Source organism: Drosophila guanche, unplaced genomic scaffold (genome assembly GCF_900245975.1).
Source record: "Drosophila guanche unplaced genomic scaffold, DGUA_6, whole genome shotgun sequence".
Classification (NCBI taxonomy): Eukaryota; Metazoa; Arthropoda; class Insecta; order Diptera; family Drosophilidae; genus Drosophila; species Drosophila guanche.
Window position 1 is genome coordinate 12,715,206 of NW_022995744.1, and position 22,623 is coordinate 12,737,828.

At 45.8% G+C, this 22,623-nt stretch overlaps 2 protein-coding genes across 2 annotated transcripts; one reads left to right on the forward strand and one right to left on the reverse strand.

Annotated features, from left to right (window-relative positions):
* Nucleotides 1-57: 57 nt before the first annotated feature.
* Nucleotides 58-19,567, reverse strand: LOC117579328 (latent-transforming growth factor beta-binding protein 1). The gene is made up of 5 exons (XM_034265152.1): nucleotides 19,044-19,567; nucleotides 12,589-13,343; nucleotides 1,036-1,292; nucleotides 555-973; nucleotides 58-495 (listed from the first exon to the last, which is right to left on the reverse strand). The coding sequence occupies exons 2-5, from the start codon at nucleotides 13,326-13,328 to the stop codon at nucleotides 364-366; spliced, it is 1,548 nt and encodes a 515-aa protein (XP_034121043.1). The 5' UTR covers nucleotides 13,329-13,343; nucleotides 19,044-19,567; the 3' UTR covers nucleotides 58-363.
* Nucleotides 19,568-21,720: 2,153 nt separating this feature from the next.
* On the forward strand, nucleotides 21,721-22,442 carry LOC117579337. The gene is made up of 3 exons (XM_034265162.1): nucleotides 21,721-21,922; nucleotides 21,984-22,121; nucleotides 22,178-22,442. The coding sequence occupies exons 1-3, from the start codon at nucleotides 21,828-21,830 to the stop codon at nucleotides 22,371-22,373; spliced, it is 429 nt and encodes a 142-aa protein (XP_034121053.1). The 5' UTR covers nucleotides 21,721-21,827; the 3' UTR covers nucleotides 22,374-22,442.
* Nucleotides 22,443-22,623: the final 181 nt, after the last annotated feature.

Below are 22,623 nucleotides of genomic sequence, written 5' to 3' on the forward strand. Positions count from 1 at the left end.
TTCACACACAGCTGTTTTTAAAACGGTAAAGCGGCAAAAGCAAAAAATAAACTTGAATTTTTTGGGAAAATGCATTTATTTGTGCAGCGAATTTCTCTCATATACATTATAATTATATACAGATACATGCAAAAACTAAACACTGTTACACTTATGACACATTTCATCGCTTAAGTACTAAAGTTCTGGCTGATTTCTAGAGACTACAGAGGCAGGCGCACTCGCATTGCGGGAATGGCTTACAAGCAGGAGGAGCGGCGCATAAGTTGGTGAACAGAAATAGACAATTAAATTAACTAAACATTTAATGTAAATTAATTTCTTTTCGTTGAGAAATGCAGTTCTTTGTGCCCTCGACTCTTCCTACGGACAATTGGCATTGGGGCCGTTCCGGCACTTCATCAGCAGATTGAGCATCCCCTCCAGCTTGTTGGTGCGCGACTCTGTCTTGTACAGATTCGTCTGCATGCGACTCACATCCTGGGCTTGCTTTTCCTGTAACGAGAAAGGGGAACGATCAATCGGAGTACACCGCGGGACTGCCAATTTCCTACCAGCGTGCTCAGCCTCGTCTGCAGCGTGTCCACCACGCTGTATGTGGCTTGGAGCGACTTTTGCAGCTCGTTCGTGTGCACCCGCTCATTGGCCAGCGAGCGTTCGATCTTCTGCAGCCGCGTGGCCACCTCGGGATCCATCTCATCGATGTCATTCTCCAGATCTCGCGCCTCAAAGGCATCATCGTCGTGGGTGGACACCTTCTTGCAGCTCTGCTGATCCGCCTGCAGCACAAAGCCCTGCCTGCAGCGACAGAAGTAGGAGCCGGGAGTGTTGACACACTGCTGGTCGCACGGCTTGTCCACCTGACACTCGTTCACATCCAACTCACAGAGGCGGCCCGTATAGCCGGACGGACAGGAGCAGGTCTGGGGAGCCGTGCAGTTGCCGCCATTCTGGCAGCGCGTGGAGCAAACAGCTAAGGGAACAGCAAGGAGATTTGTTGTAGAGAAAGATCTGTAATGGATGATGGAGACTCACGTTTCATGCACGCATCCGCACGCGGATTCTCCCGGCTCCAGCCGGTACAGCAGTCGTAGGTCATCTGCTGGGCCGTCTTGTGCTTGATCACGTCCCGGTAGGCTGGCTCGTGGACCACCTGCACCCGCGTGCACATCTGCCCCGAATACGACTGCGGCTGGCAGGGCGTGCTGACATGCTTCCAGGTGGGGCGCGTGTACACCTCCGTCGTCTTGACGGGCATCGTGATTGTCCGCTGCTGCACGCAAATGTGTCGCCTGCAAGAAAAATCAGAGCAAACCCGAGCAAGGTGTGAATTGGATTCGGTGTTGCCATGGGACATGGGAGGAGCGTGGCCTGACCCAAATCAGCGGATCATCTGCAAAAGTGAAACTGACTTTTCCAGCCGAATAGCCGGTGCCAGACACCAGCCAATTACTGTCATAATAATAGAGTGGCCAACAGGTTGGCGGCCAGCAGCGCCCAGCTGGCTGGCTGGCTCGCCTCCGCTTTGACAATTGTCACAAGTGTCCCCAGGTCCAGCTGTTAGTGGAGCGGACAACTTGCTGGCCACGATACGAATGTGTCTCCCTGTCAATATCTGCGATGACAAACACGACATGGACCCATGGACTGGCCACGCAGCTTCATTTGTGGAGGCCAACAGCACTTGAAGCAGCAGCTAAAGTGATCCAAATCATGGCATAGACAGTGGAGTGGTGGCCAGAGAGGTTGGAAAGCCTTTCAAACTGGTGGAAAAGGTGGAAATTACTCCGAAATAAAAAGATTTCCCTTTACCAAACTCCTCGACTCAGTGCTTCTCAAACTATGTGTCTCACAACCTCCCGCTTCAACTCTTTTTAGAGGAAGCGCAAAAAGAGAGCATGGATTGAGAGAGCACCTAAGCACCCACTTTCCCCCTCTCCTTCACACTCCCTGCAACAGTGGCTTGTCCCTTCGAAAAGAACCGCAAATTCCAATAGGCAAGAAATTAGGAAGAGGGGAAGATGGAGAGCATGGAATCTGCGAGCAATGGAATTGGAAAGAGCAACAAGTCATGTACGCATCTGTCGCGCTCTCCCTCTCCCACCCATTGGAAAATGATGAAAAATCCTAAGTGAAGTTTAGAAGTGAATTATTGTGAAATAAATTCCAAAATTGTTGTGTATGTGCAGAAGAGAGAACTGAGAAATATGGCATAGAAATAGCATAGCATAGAGAAAAGTGCAAATGAAGTGTAACAAGTGTTTACAAAATAGTTTATTAATTATTTTCACATGCAAAATGTGCGCTTAGTCACGTGATCTTGCGCTGGGGTGTGCGAGTGTTCTCACTCATTCATGTAATAGGCACAAAGGAGAAGAGAAGGAAGCAGTCAAATGGGCTCTCCCAATAGTGTAAAGTCATTTGAGTTGCAATAATATGCACTTCCCTCTGGTTTAGTATTAGGTCTTAATAAGCTAGAATCCTTGGTAGGGCTCCCTGTAATGCCTCACCTCACCTTACTTTTAAACAGTCCTAATATATTCTCTTATTGAAATTGCTCTTTGCAGATCCATTTACGTGTGGGTGTGTGCTTGTGCTCGGAGCGGATCGTTGCTTAAAAAAACTTTAAACATGCGACTTACAAGAGCAATAAAAGATGGCAGAAAGGAAAAATGGAGAGTTATGGATGAAAAGGTAAGTTTTATTTATTGTTTCAAATATTCTCTGCATATGAAAAAACCCCAAACAAACATTTTCTTTGCAATTCACATATGATTCACAGTGCTTCTCAAACCCCACTGTTATTTCCACTGTTCCAGCAATGCTCCTTAGACCTTTTGGCCTGCAAGCTGTAAAGCCGAAAGAGCGTTGATAATAAGCGGTTTTTTGTGATTCGGGTTGCCAAAAAAAGGCAAAACTGGCCCATAAGCGAGGTGCATCCATAAATTGCCAGGCTCCGACTTGTATGTTGCTGCTGCTGCCACGGCTGATGGTGTCGTAATTGGCAATGCGGGCCAAAAACAATTGCAAGCGCGTGACGTGGCCGCCACTGAGTGACGACGACCTGACGACTGGTCGACTCTCGGTTTGACTGTTTGACTACCGCTCGAACCGCTTCGATGGTTGTGGCAACTCCCCCCAACCCTCAAGTCGTTGCAGATTTTTGCACACTTTTTTCCCTCTGTTTTTGTTTGTTGGTTGCCAAAATTTGGTGCTGCCTCGAAAGTGGCACACAGTTGGCAGTTGGCAGTTGGCAGTTGGGTCCTGCGAGCGGGATATTTAACAATTTCTTTATTGCTGCACATGCATATTTATGTGCTGACTTGGCTTGTAGCCTGTTACAGTTACTGGTACTGTTACCAGGCTTCCCTTCCCTTCCCCTTCCGCTGCACCATAATTCTCACGTTATTTATGCGCCAGCATTCTCGGATCTCGGCTCGCGCAGCAAAAGGGCGCCACGCCAGCGAACGGATGGGGCAAGAGCCAGAAACAATGAAAAGAACGGGAACCGGCGACTGCAACAGCAAAAGCAACAAAATGCGGAAGTTTTTCTTACGAAGAAACTGTGCCAACAAAGTGCAACATGAAATGCTCATTCCACATGCTCTCCCCCATTTCCATTTCCATTTCCATATCCATGCCACTCCGTTGCCTGCATAAATCTCCATCCGCGAGCGGCTCAAAAGTAGATCTTCCCCCTCCAACCCACACCCCAGACTCCCCCCCACTGGGCCAGACAGCGCCAGACAGCAGTGTGAATGGCTTCATTGCTTTGTTTAGAAACGTTTAGGCTAAAATTAAATTTGAATTTTTAATTGTTAAGGGCCTCGGACCGAGCACCTGTGGACTCACTGACCCCCCCTCAACCTCTCAGAGCAGACGAAAAATCTCTGCAGAGAAAGATGAAATGAGATGAGATGAGATGAGATCTCAATGGGGGCAGGGAAACCCTTGACAGACCCATAAAATTATAAAAACATCCATCAAAATTCTCAGTACCGTTCCGCACCAAAAGAGAAGCCAAGCCAAGCCAGGCCACAAAATGAAATGCAGTCCGAGGGCCAATTAATCAAAAATTAAAAACTGTTGAACTTTTACAAGAAATGCCAGCAACGAAATATTGGTGCGGCCTCCACAATCCAAAGAAAGTATTCAGGAAAGAGGCGGCCAGTTGAGGCCAAAGTTTGAGTGCGGTTTATTGATTTACGATTTATTTTCATTGGATGGCACGCAGAAATTGATGAGCCAGCCCGATGGCTGCAGGCCAAAAGGTGACCCAAAGCGGACCAAACCGCAACGGATCGAAACGGAGCGGAGCGGAGCGGAGCGGAGCGGGTGTGTGGGCTTAATGGACTGTGTCGGATGCAAGCAGGGCTAATAAATGGATGCGGCTAGTGTATACACAGATAGAGTTTAAAATACATTCAGAAATGTCTTGTTTATGTGCTGTGAAATGGGGATGGATGAGTCACACGTTGATGGAGTCCAAGAACTAAAAGGAAGTTCAAGAGTCTCCCAACCAGAAGCTCCTTTATCTCTTTTCTCTCTAGGAAATGAATTCCCAGCAACGCTTATCCTTGACTCAAGCCCTGTAAGTTGATAAATATTAATAAACCCAACCCCACCAAGTCACAATATTTTCCTGCCCTTCACTAAACTTAATTAATACTTTAAATAAAATAAAAGCCCATAAATTGTCGCTATTTTGCACCTCCCATTGTGCTGAAACCGAAACCTTGGACGTGAGCCTTTAGTGATTTATTTAAATCTTTAAACTTTAAACTGCCTTTTGTGTGCGATTCTCTGGCTGGACAGAGATGAGATGAGAGTTGAAACCAACCAATTAGCCAGATTTAAGCCAGATGCAACCTTAGATGCGGGGTCTTTGAATGGCTCTGCCATTTGGCTTAAGTCATTTTTATTGAACCTCTTTGAATCTTTTGGGGTGGGTCATTTGGGAACCAGTTTGCATTTTGTCAATATCTTTACAACTGCAACGTGAATGAATGCATTTAAAAAACAGTTAAAAGCCAAACAGTTAAAAAACCAGAGCCACAAAAAGAGTTGGCGACACTTAACAGCTGTAAACGGCTTTAGTGCCCGAGCTCTTTGGCTCTTTGGCTCTTTGGCTCTCGGACTCTGGCTAAAATATGCCGGGAAAAGTGCAAGCCTACTCCGACCGCCTGTGTGGTTGGTTGCTTATCGTGTTTCCAAATGAAAATGTGAAATAAATTTATAAGAAAAACATAAAAATATTGTTGCCACAGTCATAAAATGAAGTTTTATGTCCCCAGTCATACACAGAGATGATGGAGCAGGAGTAGGAGATGGCAGAGTGAAAATGCCTGAGGCTCTGGCCTAAGGCCTGATCCGAAAGTGCGGGTATCTGTTGGCTAACTGTTTGGGCCATTTGTGGTCCGGCAGCTAATCTGATTTGCTACATGAAATTAGAATTAAATTGGCCAGGCAAACGAATGTGCAATTCCAGACCATGCCACGGGACAGGGACAGAGGCAGACCTGGCCAAATGCATCATTAGCCCGACTGTAACCACCCACCCACTACCCCGCAACACGACTCGGACTCGGACGACGACGACGACGACAACAAACAACGACAAGAAGAACAACCACGACAACGGCAACGACAACGACGGCTGCCAGAAGAAGAACAACCACCACAAGCAGGAGAGTTGAACATTTTTAGACTTGCTTCCTGGTCCCATGGTCCAGCTTTATTTGGATTTTCACTTGGCGTAAAACTGCAACGCCCCAACATGGAGATGAAGATGAAGATGAAGACGACGACGATGGCAACGGCAACGACGCACTGCCTCAGCAGTTTTTCTTTTTCTAATAATATTTCAGTCATGTCCATGTCCATGTCCATGTCCAGAGCTCTGGCAAGTGCAGCTTTCAGTTTTGTTCATTTTCAACGCAAAGAATTATTACAGCACTCAGCTGTGCGGGGCAGTCTGCTGAAGTGGAAATCCAATATGCGACTGAACAAATACCCCGAGCTGGCACGCACATACCCCTGGGAATGAATGCAACTGAATGCAACTGCGGAAGCAACATCTCTTCCTCGACCCAAGCAAGAAAATGTCTTTGAAGAACTTGTCAGCACTAAATCAGTATTGGACTTGGAGGGCTGTGCAGCGTTCGAGTATTCCTTCACATTAGTTTGAATTATGCATGAAATGAATGCAATTTCCATGGAGATATTTCGCTTAGTTTTTGGTGCACTTTGTTTAGCTTTGCTGGCAGTTTGATTGAGTTATGAACTGAAGATTTCAATTGAGATTCAGATTCACGTGTGGATTTCCCATTGAACTGTTGTATTATTTGCCATGAAAATCTCTTACATTAAAACCTTTACCAACTCCCTGCCAAAGCGAATATGCCACCGTTTTGTGTGTGTGTGCGCCGGAAAACCGCCAGTCACGGCTAACCGCCAGAGCCAGAGCCAGAGCCAGTTCTAATTTGCCTGTAAATTTGTCTTGCTCTCTCTCTCTCGCTTGGCTGGGATTATGCAATAAAAGACGCAACGCTGCCAGAATTTTGTTGCGAAAAAGTGAAAAGAAAATTGCCGCAAGTGTCAGACGCTCCAAAGAGTCCGAGTCTAAGTCTAAGGAGCAGTTGAAGTTACAGATTGGATATGGAGATGCAAATGCTGATGGGTTGGGTGTATGTCTGCAGCGCTATTTTGTGGTAATGCGAGCTGATTATATACAATATTATGGCCAAGGCCCAAAAGCGTTATTGTATGCGCCTTTGAGGGTTCAGTGGCCGGCTCATGCATTTTCCATACAACATAATCTGCGCGATAAGCGATCTCTGAGTCGCCCCAATCGCCACAGTTTGCCTGTCAATGCGACGCCGACTTGGACTCCAACTTCGACTTCGATCCTCCACTAATGCGAGGCCCTTACTTGAAGCTGGAGGAGCCCTGAAGCGTGGAGTGTGAATGTGATTGAGAGTGTGTTGTATGTGTGTGTGTGTGTGTGTAAGGTTGGTGTAAATCATGATTAATGCCCGAAACTTGTTTAAACAACAGCCGTGTCGAGGGCCGTGGCCGAAAATCCGATTAGTGGGCAACGTGAGCTCCCAGCTTCCCCTGCTCCTCGTTCTCTCTCCAGCCTCTCTTTAACCCTTTCTCCCTGCACTTCTTCGGAGCAGGCAGAGAAATGCAACAGAGGCGTGCACGATTTCCATTTTATTTCTTTCCTTCTCTCCTCCAGTGGCTGCTCTTTTTCCGATGAACTGAACAAAAACCAAAAAGGCAAACGCACACAAAACAAATTTTCATCAAATTAACATACCTCGCATTTCGTCGGCTATGCTCTGTTGCCGTTGCTGTTGCTGTTGTTGTTATGATTTTGTTGCTACTTCTTTTGTTACTAATGCTAATGGTAATGCTGAAATGGGAGATCCAAATCGCGCAACGACGAGTGAAAAGGCCGTAACGAAATTTTTGAAAGCGCTCGCGTTTTAGGCGGGGACAGGCAGGGCTGCTACGGCTGCTGCCGAAAAGTGTAAGATAAATGAAGATATTTTTCTATGAATCTGTCGGCCCACGCCCTGCAATAAGCACAAGTCCAAGCAGAGGCAAGTGCAACGCTGATTTCATTCCATTCCACAGCCGAACCCAAACCCAATCCCAATCCCAATCCCAGTTTCAGTGTCTGTTTGGGCTACACATGGTATCCAATTGCAACATAATTAAGTAAGCCAAATGGCGGGTCTCGTTCCCAGTACTCCTGGTGCGCTTATCTGTACACTGGGGGGAATTTTTGAATATAAGAAAATAAACATCTAAGAGGCAGCAACTTATTCCATACATTCTGCGAAGATTTCTTCCGCTGCTTTAATTGTTTAAAGTGCAATTTGATTGCAGAACACATCTCAATCAATCTAAAAGCATGACTAACTCCAGACTTTCCAATTTAGATCTGGATTCTATGAACTCTTTTTGCTGAAAGAATTATTAATTGAACCCCCAAGAAGATGCGAGTGAATGAATCACTCAACATTAATGGCAAAGATGCATGCAAATGCCATAAACTTCAATTGGAATAAATGGAATTTATGGTTCTAACTTTTCTTGCAGTGTAGCCACATTATATGGCTGGAATTTTGTGCGTCATGTTATGGCACAGTCTTTTTCGTGCTCTCTCGTGCTCTCCAGCCTCGTGTGTGGCGGCACTCACACAGTTTTGTTGTCTTTTGTATTGGGGTTGGCTGCAAGACAAAAGCAATGCAGAGACAGCGCCACCCAGCGCCGCCCCCCCCGCCACACCCCGCCTGACCGAACGGGCTTACATGTAATCTGTCTGTCTGTCTGTCTGCATGTCTCTCCCCCGTCCTCAACATTGCATTAACCCAATTTTCAACTTGAGATGCGAAGCTGCGTGATTTGCAAATTACGGTGCAGCGGCAGAGGCAGCGGCTGCCCACCTCTGCTGCTGCTTCAGTTGCATTGTGACGGTACGGAACGACTGTCCAAACTGTCCCCTGTCCGTTGTCCAATTCATGTTTTGAGTGACTTACTTGTGTTTATGTGAAAAACTCACTAATTGCACACACGCCCAGGCACAGAGCCAGTCACCGAACCGAACAATGCCATGAATCGGACTTTACTTTACTTTACATATTCATTTAGTGCATTCATATTTACGATTGTTTGTGTTAACGTAACAGAGGCCGAGATATGCAAGAAAGATAGATAAATATTTTGGGGCAACTAAAATTTATTGCTTTAAAAGCTACACAACAACTTAGAGAAAAATAGTAGAGTAATAAAAAGAAACACCCAGATGTCAATTAAGTATTCGGTTTTTAGGTAAACATTTAAATTAAAAGTAAATGTCTTAAGGTGCTTTTTTGAATATTTAATTAAATGAAATCTGTAAGAAATATATTTTTAATCGAAATATGAATCTATTTCTTATTCATTTATTTATGAAGCATTTTGCCATCGAATATTTTCGTATATTATTGATAAAAGGGAAATGTAAATACTTTCTTTTTGCCATTTATTTCCATAAATATTTAAATTCCAATGCAAATAAAACAATCTCATTGTATTTGTTTCTCTGGTTGCAGCACACATTGATTGATAACTCGCCCTTGTTATGGAACACATTGTAAATCAAATTGTCATTTGGTAATGTGATACATACCCACTGTGGGTACATATTTTACATGTCACTCCACTCCACTCCACCCTGAAATGGTAACAAATATTTCCTCCAGAGCTCTGTGACCCATATAGTCTGTGCTCCATAAATTGTCATGTGTGCATATCGAATGCACAACCCAAAAAAAGGCGCAACACACTCAAACCATTTGCAGTGACAATGACCATGACTAATGAAGGTGGAAAAGGGGAGCCAACAAATTGGAAATACACTCAGCAACAGCTCTTGAAACTTTTCTTTCAATTAAAGGTTTCCCTTCCCCTTGAGCTCTGTCGAGGCGAATCCATCTTAATTGAAGCGACAATTTTTTGTGGCTGCATTTGTGAGGCTGGCAATTTGTTCAATTGACTGTCATATCCATGTCGTGTTCCGTGTTCTGTCTGCTGATTTTTGATGAGCAGAGGATTTAGCCTGTTGCACTCCCACATGCCTGCATGCCTCGTGGATGTGTGGATGTTGTTTTTCCCAGCGAAATCCCAAGAAAAACTCATTAAACGTAGAGGCAGAAGCCTGGGCCAAGGTTTACCCTTGCTGGAGCTGATGGCATGACTTCGATAAGCCGCAGCAGAGACTGAGACGAAGCCAGAGACCAGGCTAGAGCTCTGCCTGGCTCCAACTCCAACTCCAACTCCAAGTGGGAGTGCGGTTAGGCACGCGTAGGCGTTGCCATTGAGCACAATGCTTCACGGTGCAAAATGTTAACGAATTTTCACAGGCTGCACAGAGCCAGCCGCAGTTCTAAGTGCAGTTTTTCCAAGCGCAGCATATCAAATCATTCGTCACTCGAGCCTCACTCCTTCTCCCTCCCCCCCCTCTAGCCCATAATTATCGCAGAGCCTAAGCCTAGGTTCGATCGTTGACAAGCAATTTGCAGGCGGACTACAAACCCGGGCACCACATCCAGCTGCGCAGCCGCGTGGTCTGTGCCCCTGTCTGAGTCGGAGTGCGGAGTCTATGTCTATGCATCTGCGTTCTCTTGCCTCTTGTTAGGGTCACAGAGTTGTGGCTAAAGTGCACATAACTCTCCTTGGCTCTTGTCTCATTTTATTGTTGTACATTTTGCCAATTGTTGTTGGCTATTGGCTGTTGGCTTTTATTTGTATTTTGTATGTTGTCGATTGAAGTCAAGGCCCTGCTTTGTTTTCGATTTTTATTGTGGTCGTTGCAGATACTATTGGCAAGATAAAGTTGGCTAGTTTTTGGGGCTCTGCAAGTGGCATTTAAGCGCTGGCTGGCTGGCTGGCTGGCTGGCTGGCTGGCTGGCCACGCCCACACACACATATGCCCTGCCTGAATCAACACCTCCACTCCAGCACCTCCTCCTCTTCCACACCCATGTGGAATGTATAATCAATTCATTAACTCCGGTTTTAGATCGGTTGATCCGCTACTCGATCGGTTTGGGTTGGGTGTCGCAATCGCCGCAATCGCAAATCAAAAGTCAATCATTGAATGCTGCAGACATCAATCAATTGTCAGTGTGGCATGCAACAGTAGCCAGTAGCAGCAGCAAAAACAACAAATTGTCTGCCACATGCACAGTGCGGACATCAATTGAAATCATCAAAAACAGAAGCCCAAAACTGAAAGACCAAACGCGGGTCACAGTGGAGCCAAAGCAGCGGTTATTTGGGCATGCAAATTGTTGGATGGATCTTCCGAAAGTTGCAATTAAAAGTAAAGTTTTGCGCCACTGTGTGCTGTTGGCGGGGGGGGGGGGGGGAAATGAGTTAACTTCATTTTTATATGGCAATCGGCAGCTATAACGCTGATTAAAACCGAACTGCAGTTGGAGCAGCGGCAATTGAATCGTTGCTCTGTCCATTAACCAGGTCTGGACTTTCAGTGGCGGAGGGAAAGAGTTATAGAGGAGGAGGAGATCTCTTTGCTGATGGCGGCGTGTGAATAACCAAAACGAAACGAGAAGCCAGAGCCAAAGCCAAAGCTGAAGCCAATCTACATGAGAAGTCATTTCCATATGGACTGGACTGCCTCTGTTGCAATGCGCCACTTGCAACAGTCGTTTGCTCTCGCTCCCGCTGTTGCTGTTGCTGTTGCTGTTGCACGCTGCACGTGCAGTGCTTAAATAAATAGAAAAAAGAGGCAAGGCAGCAGCGCCTGCATGCAGTGGGAAACAGTGGAAAAAAACTGGGGAATATCAATGGGAATTACACAAATATCATTCATTAAATTGTGCACTGAGTAGTGCTGGAGCGGTGGCTCTGTGCTGGCTCATATTTCTGGCCACATCTTGCACCACTGTAAAGGCGCGCGAGGCAGCCCCATGGACATGAATGATGATGCTGGGCTGTGCATTTGCCTTGTGGCAGCATTTTGGCAGCTGCCGCATAAATCAAAATGTGTCATAATTTGCAACGCCACAGAGCCACAGAGCCACAACAGCAACCTGCCACAGAGAGTGCAACATAGGATTGCGCATACGCAGCGTTTCCGCTGGAATTGGACTGCTGATGGACTGCTGAATGCTGGATGGTTTGCCCTTAAGTAGTGGCACATTAATTCCAATTAGAAAACAACAGCACTGGGCACTGGCAATTGAAAACTCGTTAAAGTTCATTACCTTAAAGGCGACTGACAGCCACAATGAAGGCGACAAGTCAATGCCAGGGCAGGCAGCAGCCAGCACACACAATCTTGGCCAGATCGCGGACGAAGACACGACACGACAGCCACTACAAAGTGCCCACGAGTACGAGTACGAGTACGAGAGTAGTTGGTACATTTAAGGAGCTGCTGCTATTGCAATTGTTACGGCCACGGATACGGGCATGGAGTGGGCATTGGGCATGTGGAATTCAAGTGCGCGCCTCATTGATTTGCAGCACAATTGACACACGCAGCAGCAGTGCTTGTGAAGTGATCGTCGATGGGCTCTGTCCTGGCCTTGGGGCTAATTTCCAGCCAGTTGTTGTTGGCGATGGCTTGGCATTTGGTCTGGGCCGCAAATTAGCACCGAAGCGCAGAGCGCAGAGCAGCAGCAGCTGCTGCTGTTGAATCGACATTGAAATCTCGCGGCATGTCAAAATATTTAAATAATTTATGTTCAATGCGATAAGCCGCAGCAGCAACCCAAGCTGAGATCTTGAGCCAGCTTTTGGGGATATTTATTTATGACTGCAGCAACCTTGAACCGGAGTTGGGGCTCGGGCACTGATAAATGCAATCGGACACGCCCCAACGTACCAATGCCGCTGAAAGATCGCACCAACATCTCCATCTCCATCTGGAGTTCCATTTTGGACTCGTATGCCCCAAAGGGGTGTGCCCCTAAAGGCATTACTCTTCTGGGGAAGCCTTCAATGAAGATGAACCTTCAACCTTTCTGGTGGCTCTTCTTTTTTTAATCTATTTAAACTGCTCAAACTCACCTCTCCATCTCCTTGGGATCTGTGGGATAGTGGCGTCCAATGGTGTTCGTCTCGTAGGGATCCTCCGTGGTCACAGCGGGTGTGGATGTGCTCGTGGTTGTCATGGGCGCCGTCGTCGTGTAGACATAACCCCGTCGGGCGGGCACCAGGGGCGGAATGGTGCCTATGCTGCTCAGTCCGGGAGTGGCAGAGCGACGATTGAGACTCGGCGGTGGTGCAGTGGTGCTGCTCACAGATGGCACATAGTTGTAGCCACGTCCCCGCTCTCGCACGCCAATGAACTCCACATCCTGCGTGTTGTCCTCGCCCTTGCCAGAGTGCGGCAACGATGGCGGCACCGGTGGCGGTGGTGGTCCAAACGTATTCGTGTAGATGTTGTACGTGTTGTAGTCCCACTCGGTGGGACGACCCGACTGCTGATGCAGGCGACGCGTTAACACCTTATTGTAGGGATTATGCGGATGAATGCGACGCAGCCGGGTGACCTCCTGCATGGTGACACCCGGCAGCAGTTCCACCTCCGCCTTGGCCGAGTTGGCCGACTGCAGACGGCGGGCTGGTCGCTGCTGAGTTGCCACCAAGGGACCACCATGGTGACGCTGTCGATGTCCATGCACACGATGTGGCTGTAGTCTGGTGGGATGGCTGTTGCTGTTCGTTCTGTTCTGTATACCTGATGCCGCTGTGGCCAGCAGCATAACTGTGCAGCAGAGCAGCAAAGCGGAGCTTAAAGTCGTCATCTTTGGGCGCTGCAACTGCAAAGAGGCAAACGGGTATGTCTTTATTAAGTAGCTGAACAAGCTCCCTTCCCTTTACTTTCATTCTCGTTATTTTTGCGGATTCCTAGTCTTTTTTGTTGCATTTAATGTAAGCAAGAAGACGGATCCACTTGGAACTCATTATGGATTCCTTTGTCTCTACTAACTGCCGACGTGTCTGAGTCTGAGTCTGAGTCTGAGTCTCTGTCTGTCCATCATCGCGTGCACTCGTAATTGAAAGGTAGCAGAAATATATTAACCAGAAAATATTCCAGCTACGCAACATTCAGGCTGTCTCACGGATACTTTCATGCACTTTTCGAGCAGCCAGGAGTCAGCATTTCGCTTTGAACTTGGTAGAGTATTTCCTGATGGATCCCCAATGCTGTTCATGGTCGAGTGGTCAACCTTTTCCACTCCCAAAGTACGCATTTTTCTCGTGACAGAGACAAAGGCGAATATTATTCTTGTTTCTGTTTGTTCTGGTTAATGTGGTTCTGGCTGATAAATCACAAGTTCAACATTTAACCCGCAAACAAAACAAAAACCAAAGCCGGAAGTCAGCATCAATTTTTGTTTTCTTCGCTTTGTTTTCTGGCACTTTCTTTCACATTTTTCAACATTTCAACAGGGGCCAGGGAACGAACTGTGGCGCTCATTTGTCAGCATCAAAGTGAACAAAACAAAAAACACACACACACAATTATTATTGCAATTGCTCGGAAGCCAGGGCAGCTGCTTATTAATATTCATTGCCTTAACTTGAATTTACGATAACGGGGTGCAACCCCAAGCCACGACTTGGAACATTAAAGTGGATCTAACACATGTTCTGGGCAGGGCTTTCCCTTGCCCAATTGCCCCTTATGCCTGCCATTGGGAGCATTTTACACAAGACTTTTGATGGCTCTCAATGACAGCCGCTGGCGACATAATTAACATTTGCTGTGGTAATTAAAAAAGCTGATCGAAAGACCCAAAAAAAGAGATTGCGAAATGTACACAAGTCAGAAGTGACCCGAAATTGGAGTTGCATTTCCATCAGGTGCGGCCTTAAGCTGGGCTTAGTAAGTGAAACCCAGGCGAGCTCCTCCTCTTCCTCTTTGACTGCCACTCAAATCTCCGGCCAGACCCATCTCTAGATCCCCCCTTGGCAGTTGTCATAACTCTCAGAAAAAGTTCCAAGAAATGCAAAAGGCTGAAAAATGAAACCAACAAAAAAAAAAGATATGATAAAAAGGTTTGCCGGACGGCCGCCATCAAGCTTAATCAAGACTGCAGACAAACAAACGGCACACACACAGAAATGTGAATCGAAAAACAAAGAGAAAAATAAGTTTATTCCAATGAAATCTAAGCCAAATTCAGCCTTAGAGCAGTCTCTCCACTCTGCGAAGTTGACAACTTGCCTTGACCTTGCGGACTTGCCAAAAATGGTCAGCCCAGAGATAAATCAATCCGAAGGTGGAGATGGAGTCGGGACCAACCCCCGATCAGCGGCAAATATTTTGATATATCTCTAATTAATAGCTGTGGGGCCTTAAGAATCACAAAGTAAATCAACTTTCGGGCAGCGGCTGCAGTTTCTCGAACGCAGTTTAGCTGGAAATTATGCAAAGGCCCTGCCAGGGAGTGGGATTTGGATCTGTAGCTGCAACTGTGTGTGTGGGTTCGTGGAACATATCTAAAAAATGAGTGTGCGTGTTAAATGTTATTGATTTGTTTTCCCAGCACATAAATCACAGAACAAATAACTGCAGGGCGTGGACAGACGAGCTCTAAGAAGCAGCCGCAGCATCAGCATCAGCATCATCATCATCATCATCCTCCGCCGCTGCTGCTGCTGCTGCGGGGAAAAGTGTCAACTTTATTTTTGTCAGACTCGCAAGATGTTGCTGTGGGTGCAAGTATCTCTGGGATCTTTATTTTGTATCCGTGTGAGTGCTGCTGCTTGGCAGTGAGCGAGCTGACCCAGACATGAGCTATGGCCAATGAATCACGAGAGATGCGTGAACAAGACGTACATATATCAAAAAGAAATAGTGTGAGCAAAGGCGGAGGAAGCACTGTGGACTCCAAGTACAGGGAACACACGAAAATGAACTAAGAAATTCAAGATTTGTGCATATATTTTTAGAGTAAAACTAAGACGAAAACTCACAGCTGAGGGCAAAATAAATATATGTTATATTTAATCTTGATTTGCTTTCATTTATACCATTTTTGGTAGCCTGAAACTTTAAACATAATATTGCGAATAATCAGATATTTCTTGCTTATTTTTACAGCTATCAGACGACATTTTCCATCTGCATTTGCTGTAAGTATTTTCTACTTCTTACTGAGTATCTTGGCAGCTATTTTCACCTTCCCTTTTATCGTATAACACCTGTCTGCAGTGTCTATAAAAGCTGCTCATCCTCATCCAACATTGCCCATGTCTCATTCGACATGTTTTGGTTGTCGTAGGAAATGGCTGTACCACAGACCAAACAGACAGACAGACAGACAGACAGACAGACAGGCTGTGTGGTGTCATGGGGGAAGACTGCGCACCCCGCCCTCATTTTAGTTTTATTAATAATACAACATTTTGCATTCACCATTAATCACGACTGGGATTGCCTGACTGAAGCACTAACATTGCTGCTGCAATTATCTAATTAGTTAATTAACGCAAACATTATGGAGATGCCTGATATTCTGGCTGGCTCTTATTTGAATGATCTTTCAACCGCAGCTCCACACCTCCACTCCCAACCTGTTTACATTCGCCTTTTGGGTTGGAATTGGTTGTAAATTGTTCATCATTGAAAGTATAAGTATATTTTTGGTTGGATGTAATTCAAACAGCCAGAGCATCCAGAGATGCTACATTTTATTCTCTCTCTCTCTGTCGGTCTGCCATTTAAATGTTAATTAAATGCCTGACCGGGAGCTGGGCCCTTTTTTGTGCAATTCCAAACAGCTGCCACTTTGGCATGCGTTTTTATTTACGAGTCTGCTGCGAGTATGTTTTGTGTAATCTCTGAACAAAACAGAGCAGCAGCAGCAGCAGCAGCAGCCGCTCCTCAAGTTCTTATAAAGATATAAACTAAGAGCTTAACGCCGCCTCGGGGCATCCCGAGAATTGTTTGGTAACTCTCCCGCCAGCAACACCATTTTCATGGCAACTCAAAGAAGAATTGAGTTTTGTTTCTTTTTGTAATTTTTTTAACACTGCCCCCCGACTCCCGCTCCGATTCGAGAGCAAACATGGGCTGTAAAATGTCTCAGATCTCCAAAGGAAGATTCCGCATTAGATGTCCGATCTCACCCGCTGGGCGCTGCTGGCCACCCACCAGAGTTGCTATAATTTTCACGCCCCGCCTGGCAGCCAGCTTCTGGGGTTCTGGGGTTCAATAACCGATCGCGTTGCCTGGGGGATTATCGAATGTATCTTATCTGTCAGATTGCCAAATATTTGCCACATGCCACAGCCGGCGGGCGCCGGACGGGGGCAGGCGGCGGTTACACACATTTCATTCATTCCTCAGCTTTGTTTGTTGTTCTTGTTGACGGTTACGTCTCCGCTTTTCCCACGACAGATCGGACAGCTCTGACGGGGCATGGGACAGGGGGCCAGGGAGACACAGGGAGAAGGTTACAAAATCATGGCCAGCACAGATTGTTAATAGTGTGTGTCAGCAGAGGGTATTTGATAGTATATTTCACATGGCATCTGCTCTGCTCTGCTTTTGTTTTTACTTTGTTGATCGTCGCTGTCGCTGTCTTTAATATGCAAAATCATGACACATTTGCCCAAGCGTTTGTATCTCGTTTGCTCGCTCTTGACGTTTATGTCTTGCTCTTTTTTCTGTGTACCCTTAGAGAGGGGGCATCACCGCAGCGGGGCTACTCCTACTCCCAGAATTTGTAATATTTTTCAACCATAAATTGCAATTAATTTCCGCAAGTGTATCTGCAACTTCGGTTAGCCTTTAGTTCACTTATTTTTGAATGTTTTTATTTTATAACAAGATCAACAAACTGAGTGACTTCCCTCATCCGCAATCCGGCCGGCCAGGAGGAGGTTCGAATCGTTCGATGTGTGCCTTTTGTTTACACTGTACTTTCAGTCCAATTAAAGGAATGTGTACCAAGTCTTGCGGCATGGCTTTTGGCCTTTGTTGTTTCCTCACTCAGCAATGAAAAGCGAAAAGCGGCTGACAAACGGAGAGCGAAAAGCGAAAAGCGAAAAGCGAAAACTATACGCAACATGTTGAACATCGACAGTTTGACATTTGGACATAACCCTGCCGGCAGCTTCAGCTCCCCCACCCCCCACCCGACCGTTCCACAAGTTCAAATGCGCAAAACTCATTTCAATAACAAATGCAACGGCTGGGTCCAAAAAAGGAATACGACAGGCAGGCAGGCAAGAAAAGACCTCAACAGCCGAGCCTCACAATTTGTTGGCTTGTCCAGTCTTTGGCTAATTGCTTAGCAGCTGCAATGGGGGCGTACGGTGGCCAGACCACGCCCGCGCATAGCTCATAGCTGACCCAGGTATTGGCCAGGCATAAACCCAGTTAACCGTTAGCTGCGTAATTTATGCAAATGACTTTGGCTAATTAGAAAAGCCATGAAAAAAAATATGAACAAAATAACCGGAAAGCAATGGCTAAATCTATTTGACTTGCCGTTTGAGAATTGTCATAATATTTACAGGAAGATTATGGCACGATCGTATGGGCTGGACTCGTGCCGTAAACTGCATTTTGATTGTACGCTTACAACAATGTGCACCAAATAATAGATATATTTGAACAAAGGCAAAGGTCGCAATTGCAATTCATAAGCTTTGGACACACAAAGACATTTTGTAATTAAAATATTCACACATTTATTGTGCATGTCGAATGTTGGATTTTGTCACATAATAAAGGGCATATTTATGCAAAGTTTTGATGGGGTTTCAAGATAATAATATTGGTGAGATGTTAGGGGAATTAACATTCAAATATATATTTAAATTGCTCGGTACGCTGACAGTCTGCAGATTAAACTGAGATATTTTTGGGACATATTTTATTAAGTGGAAACGTTCTATATTTTTATGAGCTTCGTAATGAATTTATCATGGAAATTATAACTTAGCTGTGGAGACTATTAATCAGAAATGCATTTAGTTAAAACTTTGCTGGACTTCCATTAGAGTTACCATGAAATGCAGCAGGAAATGCAGCTAAAGAGATTCCATTTAATTCAATAGAAATGCATTTTAATATTTCTTTTTATTAACGCAACGAAAACTCAATTCTGACTTGCATGCAAATGAGTTACTTATGAGAACACTTATCGAGTATACTTGCTATGCGATCCATTTACATGCGCAAACCTTTGACATTTCAAAGGAGAAAATTGAATAATTAGAGTCAAGAGCCATTAACAGTTAGGTGTTGTCGATGGAGTCGCAGTCGGTGTAGATGGCGGCGACACTTAATGCAAATTAAAGCCATAAGCACGCTGGTAACTCCTATGAGCGGAGTCCCCCACTCTGCAACACTTCCCGGACTGGGTCCGGTGCGGCAACAAGCAAGAAAATGCGATTTTGAGCAAGATTAATGTACTAGGAAATGTCGCGCGTTGCCTGACACACATTCAGCTCATACATAAATAATTGCAATTAATTAAAAATATTTGCATTCGACTTACACAAATTCCCCTGCGCTGTGTGCGATAATCGTGGTCGGTTTTGCGGCACTTGAAGATGCTACACACAGACACACACACACACACACACTTATACAGACACGGATACGATTAAGAAATAAATCAAAAAACACAATTATGTCAAATTTGCAATCACAAACCATAAATCGAATTGAGTTTTTTTTGTTTTACTTTGCGCTGACATTAACCAGATACGCGGCACATGGCTTTTTGTTTATTAAATTATATGTAAAAATGATTCTTGGGGGGGAATGGGGAATTGGTTCGCTCTTAAGTGATATTTATAAACATTTATGGGGTTATTATTATTGCTCCTCGTCTGCAGATTCTGCCTTCAGCGGTCGGTAGCTGCTTTGCTTCCGTTTATGCCAAAAAGCGACACAACAAAATTTTGATATAAATTCGAAATCTTCTTTGGGCGCGGCGTGGAGCACGAAGCATGGAGCACAAAGCACGGAGCACGAGAGAGCAAACACACAAAACCGATCGCTTAGAAGTTCCGAGACGAACTGAACGATTCGAAACAGCCGAAACCGAAAGTCCAGTTAACGATCTGTGCCCCGGCCTGTGCTGTGGCTATGCGTTCGGGCCCCCAAGATCTCGGCTCGGCTCGGCTCGGCTCGGCTCGCTTACAGTATCGTACGTGGATAGAGGGGAACTCTGGGGTGTGTAGAACTGGTCGCTCGTTCGCTGGGGACGATCGCTGATGATGATCGCTGATGTTTGAGTGCGTTACAGCTGTTTTGTTTATACTCGAACGCTGCTTGCTGGCACCCACACCAGCTTCACTTTTAGCTGTAGAGATGGCAGAGAGCAGCAGATATCGAAGGATAATATTAGTTATAATAAAATTAAATTAATTTTGGGAACATTCTTCACTCATTCACAGCTAATGCTGCATACAAAATTCATTGATTCATTCAGCAATTGTTTATATTTCCCTTGGCATTTCTGGTCTTTCTTGACCTCTGCCCATCTCTAATTTCGGAGTTTTGCGGTTTATGCTTTTTATGGTCTGCAGCCGCTGCCGTTTCGTTTCTGTTGGCTCTTCTTTCTTTCTTTTTTAGATGGTGGCAAGTTGTGAAGTTAAATATTTACCCGCTGCGGCCAGGGGCAGTCGGTGTCGTCGGAACGGCGGCATCCAGTTTAGTGCATGGCCCGCTGATCTTTCACAGAACTCGTTTGTGGCCCTTCTGACCATATTCGGTGGGCCTGTGTCCGCCTGCCTGAATCTGTCGCTGTCGTCATAAAAGCGCTACTGCCACTGCCATGTACAACTACTACACGTATTAGGAATAGCCAAGCCGCTACCCACTGCAGATACTGCAGGTACGGAATGTGCTGGTGCTGGTCCCCAAGTCGCATTGGATATGTCAAAAGGATTTGCGACTGAAAGCATCCCAGAAACTGGTTGGCTGGATTGCCTTTTGGCTTTGCCCATTGCCTCTGGTCATAAATCGAATAATGTGCGAGGCTTTGACAGTTCGCTTAGTCTCCGCTTTTACGAATTTATTTCTTATGTTTCCCCCTCTCCCTCTCTCTCTCTCTCTCTCTCTCTTTACGCCGCATATCACAATTTATTGGGCTATTAGTTGCCACTTGAGTGGGGATGGCTGGAACACCCACGCGTCACCAAATCGTATTCAAATAAAGCATTAAAAAAGAGCTGATAACAAAGCAACACAGTTTGGAGTCCCCTCCAATGCCGACAATTAACTGATAACAATTCATTAGCATTTCATTTCATGTGTGTGTGTGTGGGTTACTCATCATCATCATCATCATCGGATCAGATGCAGCAACGGCATCGCAGCAACATTTCATTGGGTGTTTAGGTAAATTGACAGCCGTTTGATGGAGCTCCACTCAGGTGGGTGAAGGCACGAACGAAGGCAGATCAGCGTGAGATCTGACCATTAGATGACCAAGATTTCATTTCAGTTCTTTGGCAGCGTGTCTCTGTCTGCATGTGTCAGCAGATTTGTGGCTTGTTGTGTTCTGGTTCTGGTAAAGAATCGTAATTTTCATGCCTTGCCTTGGGTTGGGCTGTGCGCTGGTCAACAATCGTGCGCACGCGCGCTCCTTCTCGCTGCCTCAATTTGGGGCAATATGCAATGTCACTTCCAAGGGGCAGTGGCAGGAATTTTTGAAGCAAGCGAGACATGGCCATAAATCCGCAGCGAATGTGTCAAGCGCCAGGCAAATTTTCTCAACAAATTTGTTGAAATGTTCTTTTGACACTGTCAATGGCTGTGGCCAGCGGTTGGGGCAGTGCCAGTGCCAGTGGCAGGGGTGTACATAATTTATATGCTCACGCTTTTCCCGAACGAGCGGACAACGTTGACGGAAGCGCACGAATTGCCATTGCAAATTGCAAAACAAAACGTAGACAAAACGTAGACAAAGGCGCAAAAGTGCAGCTAGAAATAGCCAAATGATGCGCCAGGCAATCGATCGTCGGATCACAGCTAACCTTGTGGCCGTATTAAGCGCTTCGGGGTAAGTGCAAACCACTTCCAGGTTGCTCAGGATAAGGCAACACACACACACACCTGACCTGAGCTGAGAGATGTGTTAAAACATTCCTCGAAAAACACTCGCATCCAGTAGGCCTTCCATCAACCACTCGCTCGTTTAGCTTTCGAAATCTGTTTTTGAATTATGAAAAACTTAGCACTGGCCAGGCAGACACATTTGTTGTGAGGCAAAATTGATTCCGTACTGAGAAAGATAGCCAAAAGTCAGACAACCTGCACCGAACCAAACATGTTTCCATTCTCAATTTGGAGTGTCGCTGAGCAGAAGGAGCCGCTTGAGCTGGCCTCGCCCATGTGGCAGCAACTAAATGCAACCTTTGTGGTGTAAGTTTCATATTATATTTTTGGGTTAAGATTCCTTAATGGGCAGCAATCCTTTTGGCAGCATCATTGGCTGGAGTTGGCTCATCTATTTGTTGTCTGCCTTGATCATTCTCGTTTGCGTTTATTTCGCTTACTGCGAACGCCGCCGCCAGCTGGAGTCGGCGCGACGTTTGCGTGGCATACAGCGGGATCAGGAGAGGTAATCCTTATATCCCATAATATACACCCAAGTAATCTCCTATTTCCTCCTGTTAGACCCCCACAAAAGCGTCGCCCCAGTGCTGCCTACAGGGATCATCAAATATATCGTCACATCATATTGAGCGTGGCCAAGTACATGAAGAATCCCGAGGGCATACGTCCCTTCATTGAGCAAATGGATCAGCTTCAGTCCCTAAAGCCCTCGGCATCCGATCAGCAACAGCAGCACGAGCAGTCCAGCTCCTTTTAGTGGTTTTAAACTACTTTTGTGGCTTACAAAATTCCAAGTGAAAACAGCAAACATTTTGGCAAATTCAATATTCCAAAATAAATGCAGGCAGAAGACATTTAACGAGCGTCGAATTTAATTCTTGGTTCGTGCATGCGCAGTGCCCAGTGCCTGGCTGTGGCAGGCTGCCTAAAAATATGCAGTGCTATTTTTACCTGCCACAAATATAAACAAATGCCAGGCCATGTGCGTTGAGTCCGCGTCGCGTCGC

What these genes read in the sequence shown, in the direction of transcription:
- LOC117579328 (XM_034265152.1), bottom strand. Translation starts at nt 13,328, where the DNA reads ATGACGACTTTAAGCTCCGCTTTGCTGCTCTGCTGCACAGTTATGCTG. An exon ending in GATCCCAAGGAGATGGAGAG is followed by an intron (nt 1,293 to 12,588) that starts GTGAGTTTGAGC and finishes TTTTTCTTGCAG; the next exon opens with GCGACACATTTGCGTGCAGC. An exon ending in AGACGAGGCTGAGCACGCTG is followed by an intron (nt 496 to 554) that starts GTAGGAAATTGG and finishes TTCTCGTTACAG; the next exon opens with GAAAAGCAAGCCCAGGATGT.
- LOC117579337 (XM_034265162.1), top strand. Translation starts at nt 21,828, where the DNA reads ATGTTTCCATTCTCAATTTGGAGTGTCGCTGAGCAGAAGGAGCCGCTT. An exon ending in CTAAATGCAACCTTTGTGGT is followed by an intron (nt 21,923 to 21,983) that starts GTAAGTTTCATA and finishes TCCTTTTGGCAG; the next exon opens with CATCATTGGCTGGAGTTGGC. An exon ending in ATACAGCGGGATCAGGAGAG is followed by an intron (nt 22,122 to 22,177) that starts GTAATCCTTATA and finishes TCCTCCTGTTAG; the next exon opens with ACCCCCACAAAAGCGTCGCC.